At 40.5% G+C, this 5,720-nt stretch overlaps 1 protein-coding gene across 1 annotated transcript in view; it reads right to left on the bottom strand.

The window, feature by feature from the left end:
* The window catches only part of CEP250 (centrosomal protein 250), a 139,918-nt gene that overhangs the window by 101,360 nt on the left and 32,838 nt on the right, over positions 1–5,720 (bottom strand). The window contains exons 2-3 of the mRNA XM_025215718.1: positions 2,912–2,968; positions 2,119–2,201 (exon numbers count right to left, since the gene is read on the bottom strand). Coding sequence (XP_025071503.1) covers positions 2,119–2,201; positions 2,912–2,968 — 140 coding nt within the window. The remainder of the gene's footprint in view (positions 1–2,118; positions 2,202–2,911; positions 2,969–5,720) is intronic.

Genomic DNA, 5,720 nt, shown 5'->3' with positions numbered 1-5,720 from the left:
GGAAACCCCATTGCCCCCCCCATTAGCCACAACCAAATGGCTAGACTTTCCAAGTCCCACAAAGACAATTCTCCTCTCCTTAAGGTAGTATGACTGCCTTTCAGGACTTCTTCAGACATCAGTGTCACTGCTGACTCCTCTTTCCTTGCTCAACATGTGAGGAGTTATTAAGAAGTGACTTTTAAACAAGACAGAAACCATCACAATGCCCCTTTATATATCCATGATACATCCACACCTTGAATACTGTGCTCACTTTAGGTCCCCACACCACAAAAACAGGATATAGAAGAAGCAGAGAAGGTACAGAGAAGGGCAACAAAGATAATTAGTGGTATGGAGGGGTTTCCATATGAGGAGAGACTAAAGAGGCTATGCCTATTCAGTTTAGAAAAGAGATGCTTGAGGGGGGACATAATAAGAGTTTATAAAACATTAAATGGTGCAGAGAAATTAAATAGGAATTTATTATTTATTCTCTCACAATACAAGAACTAGGGGGTCATAAAATGAAACGAATAGGTAGCAAGTTTAAAACTAACCAAAGAAAGTGCTCTTTCACACATGTAATTAAAGTACGGAACTCACTGCCACAAAATGCAGTTTAACCAGATTCAAAAAGGGATTGGACAAATTCTTGGAGGAAAGGTGCATTAGCAGGGAGTTAGGGATATAGCCTCCAAATCAGAACTTTTTAGATTGTAAATGTTGGGGACTGCAAGAGAGGAACATAGGATAAACCCTGGTCATACCCTGTTCATTTTCCCTTTCAGCTACCACTCTCCATCACTGAGTGAGACAGGATACTGGGCAAGATGGACCAGTCTGACCCAGTAAAGGTCAGTTCTTATGTTCTCAAGACCTTAGCCAAATTTTGCTTTCACTTTCCCCAGCTAAACAGTTCATCCCTTCCTTTTTTTTCCTAGCTGCCAAACAATTAAACACAATGTTTATCTCCATGTATCTTCTTTCTTGAACACCATCTTCATTTTCTAGTTGTAACAAATGCCAACTACTGAGGTCATTTTTCTGTTTCACTGCTCTGACTAGACATCTTTTCAACTGTGTAACCTGTCTTCTGCATGATGTTCAAGCTTCTTTTCCTTTGTTAAACTCTATCATTCTACCTTACCTACATCCCTGCCTTCATCTTATACCATCATCATTCTCCATAGCAGGATGAAGACTGTAGTCAAGAATTCAACTCCTCTGACCCAAATAAGTGGCCCATCACAAAGGTAAAGAACATTTACATGGAAGACTGCTTTTTGGAAGCCAACTTGAGGCTCTGAACAAACTTTCATAGGATCTACAATCCACCGCAAACCTGATCAGAGATCCTGGTTTTCTCCAATTTAAAAAAAATCCCTAATTTTCAGATTTAAAAAAGTAACTCAAAATCCACATTTTTCCATGATTAAAATGAAACACCATTTTATTTTTTATATATATATATGAATATGAATGAGAGAGAGAGCGAGAACACTATAGATAGATAGATAATGGTGTTTCATTTTAATCACAGAAAAATGTGGATTTTGGGTTACTTTTTTAATCTGAAAATTGGGGATTTTTTTAAAATCAGAGAAAACCAGGATTCCTGATGATTATTGTGCTCTAAGTGCCAAGCAACTTTCCCCAAATGCCCTAATAAATAACATACGTAGCACAGCACACACAAAAATAGAATATATTTTAAAATGAAAGAGAAATTTATCTTGGAGAGAAACAGGATAAAAAAAAAAGAGAACAGTGAGACAAATGGTGGTCACACTGCCAAACACACCACTATGAAGCACCCAGAAAATGAAGCATTGGACAAATTATTAAAGCCTGAATGAACAGAAGCCATGCCAACTCCATGAAGTATTCAAGATATCACGCTTGATTTGCAGCCCGAGCTGTCTCCTGTTATTCCTTTGGTGTTGTCCACCTACAGACTGTGCTATACTTAGACAGCACCACAGAGGAGATTCACAATAATCTCTCCCCTTTCAGGGTGAGCTACTCAAATGTTTCACTCATAGCATGTGTTTAGCATTGCTGGGATTCCACCATACCATTCTGAGATATCCTGAGAACTCACAGGGAACAAAGTAAACTTGTTTCTCCTCTTACCTCTGCTGCTCCTCCTCCAACTGGACCAGTGCCTTCTCCAGGCTGTTCTCTTCCTTGGCCTCCCACCTGTGTGTAAGAGGTCCCTTAATGAGAAAGACAGAGTATTTAATCCAATGCTTTTGCATTCCGGTTTTTCCCTTCTGTCCAGTTGCAAACTGTTTCCCTGTGCTCTCCTAGCAAAACAGGTGGTTTCTATGATTTAGTAACCCATGGTTTCAGTAACTGAAAAAACAGAGAAGGATGCCATCTGTCTCGGGCTATTTTTAGACTAACTGTTCTTTACAGTTTTGAAGTCTTGGTATGATAAACAGTTAATTAGTCTACACCTGACAGAGTACTTTTGGAAAGGAGGGCTCATTTAGGCTTGGGGCCCAGGATGAAGCACTCTTCTGCTCCTTGCCACCCGATTCCATTAGCCATTGAACAGAAGGAAACATAGCCGGAGTATGCTGTATGTTGAACATCCAAATACCATACCTCTCAAAGATGCTACTTTGTGACTGACTTATTTGGAGATGGCTGAGACAGCTAAGGAGCCTAGAAAGTAGGGGACCCACAACAAACATTATTCAAACATTCCTCCATAAAAATAAAAAGGGTTTTAAAAGGAAGCTTTTTTTAATGCTTGCACTGCAAGGAGTGCAAGCTGCTCTGGTGGTAGGAATGGGAGAAGAAACTGGAAAGATCCAGAATATTTTAAGTGTTTTTAAATATTTCTAGTGTCAGCAAAAACATATGCCCTTCAGTCTTTGCTATTTGGGGTTCATACCAGTCAGACAGTTGCATAACTCACCCCTCCCATTTCCAACTGCTGTTTCAACTCCTGACACCAGTTCCGATATTGCAGCACCTGGACAGATAGAAGAGAGCCACCATGGTTCTCAAAAGAAACGGAACGGCCATTGCTATAAACAATATCAACACCTTACACCCTAGTTTACTCTACCTAAGGCTCATTGACTGAAGTACAGTAGATTTTACAGTATTAACATGACCGCAAATTACTAATTGTATGCAAAATCTTCTTTCTGCCCATCCTTAACACAAGACAGAAATTGAGCACATTACTAGTGTACCTTAAACTTACTCAAAGACAATGATGGTGTTAGAATTACAGAATCATAGGGTTAAACTTTAAGGGTGATCTAGCTGAATCCCCTGGAAAAAAGCAGGATACACTATTCCTAAATTAGCCCAGACAAATGCTTATCCAGGCTTTTCTTGAATCAGTTTCTACAACTTCCTGGGGTGACTTCCTCCACTGTCCTATTGTTAGGACAGCTAGGAAGGTTTTCTTCTGAGATTTAATCTAAATCTATTTTGCTGCAGTTTAAATCTGTTGCTTTGTGTCTTGCCCTCTATGCCAAAGGAAAACAATTGTTCTCTTCATGACAGCTTTTTAACTGAAAATTATCATATCCCTGTTCAATGTCATATGGCTTACATTCCAACCCTTTCCTGCAATATATTTATAAAAATGCCAAGCAGAACTGTACCAAGAGCTGTACTACACTCCATTTACATAAAGTCCACTGCATTCCCCTCATCTATTAAAATAGTTACCATGTCAAAAAAGACATTGGATTAGTTTTGTCCATGTTAGTTGCTGGTCACCCCTTCCTCATCCTGGTATTTAGAAATTGATTGATTTATAATTTGTTTCAGTGGTTGTCACAGACCACAAGCTAAGAGGGACTGAAGACTACATGCTAAAAAGGACCACATGCTTATGTCCTGAAAAATGCCCACTAGCGTAGGAAGAATTCAGGTAATACTGTTATATGAGAACCAGAGCCAATAACATCACTGACCGTATAAGTGTATGATGCTGGCCCTCAAAGATACATAACACACACCTGCATGTATTATATTAATGGAACCCATAACAAAACACACACTATGATTAGCTTAGCATCTCTTCCTTCAGTTCCTGCATTGGTACATGTCCCCGCTCTTCACTCTATGCTCCCAAGAAACAGTGCTGCAGTCAGTACTTACTCATTTCCAACAAACTTGTTTTATTTAGGTAATCTTTTTCCAAAGCAAGTGGGAAGTGTTATTCGTTACTTCTATTGTTGGACTGGGCTTCAGTCTCAGAAAAAAAAAAAAAGATCCAAAATCTTCCCAAAACTTTCCCTTAGGATCTATTAAAAAAAGTCTACCCAGACACTAGGAATACCCACCCACATTAGCTTTTACACTGAAACCAGATCCAGTTTAAGTGAGATAAAAATTACAAGCAATCGATATATTTGGATTGAGCAGGATCTAAATAATGATAATCATAATGATAAACTGTTCTGTGAACGTGAAATACGAGTGCCAAACCAGTTGCTGCTCCAGATCGTCTGAAACAATATAAAAAGGGAAGAAGGAGACACATTTCTTCACATAATTCCCTTCTCCAACATCAATATAAGTACAGCAGCAATATTTGATCTCTTTGATCTCTCAGGACCGTTAGTAAGTGCAACTGCTTGCTGTTCTTTCCATATTACAGTAAACATTTGTTAGTAGCACCATATCAATGTCCTGCTACTATGTTGTTCCTAAACATGTTGCTGTTGTTATAGGAAAGATCACTTCATGAACAGAAGTGTTCTTCCATATATATGAACAGCTAGAGTACACACTATATTCTCTTTTCCCCCAAGTTTATTTGATGTATTTATAAAGACATTCAATTGAAACAATGGGTATTTGTGCAAATGCAATCTATGTATAAGGAAGTGCTCAGGCTTCGGGGGACTTCAGCAGTTTGCCTGGCTGGGAGGATGGGAACCAGCTGCAACTGATGAGGGTGGAGCTAGAGAGAATTAAGAGCTCCAGGAGTAGAGGATCAGTGGAAGAAGAGAAGAGGAGTGGTGATTAGGGAGAAGCACACAGCCTGTGTCACTCCTCCTAGGGTCCAAAGAAAGACCGCAGGTTTGGGTTTTGTTTGTTTGCTGTTTTCATGCTTGCTTGTTTTGTTGTTTCTTTTACTGTGGGGACAAGGTTCCATGTAATATCAACTGTCTGAAAACCTGACCAAGGAGCTGACATGCCATAATAAGGAAGCTGGGCAAGCGACCCATTTACATGTGGTGGAGAATATGGGCAGCCTAAAATTGCACAGCACCACGGAGTCAGAACCTCTGTTAAAATGGTCAGAAGGCTTGCACCAGCAGTTACAGCTAAAGCAGGAGGAACAGCAAGAGCAGCTATAGTTTATGCAGCATCTCTTGGAGCATGGCAAGACTCTCACACAGGCTGGGTAACCCCATTCCCAGATGGGGAAGGGTGGAGTACTCAGAAAGATGGGGCCAGCAGATGACTCAGAGGCCTTCTTAACGACTTTTGAGTGGGTGGCTGGCAGGAACTCTGGGGGGGCATTAAAATAGAAGCTTCTTAACTGTAGAAGCTCAGTAGGCCTATCAGAGCCTTGGGGTTGCTTCATCCTGGGGTCATAAGACCCTTAAAGCTACTATATTGGACCAGCAGGGTCTAACAGAAAAAGCATACCAGCACAGAATCAGACAAGAGGCCTTTAAACTAAGCCCGCTGGGGGACGGGGGACTACCGCCACTGTTGGCCCGCTGAGCCATCCTTGCAAAGCCAGCGGG

The sequence above is a fragment of the Alligator sinensis genome, unplaced genomic scaffold (genome assembly GCF_000455745.1).
Source record: "Alligator sinensis unplaced genomic scaffold, ASM45574v1 scaffold705_1, whole genome shotgun sequence".
NCBI lineage: Eukaryota > Metazoa > Chordata > Crocodylia > Alligatoridae > Alligator > Alligator sinensis.
Note: the sequence above shows the minus strand (reverse complement) of the source record. Positions and strands in the feature narration are given on the sequence as shown.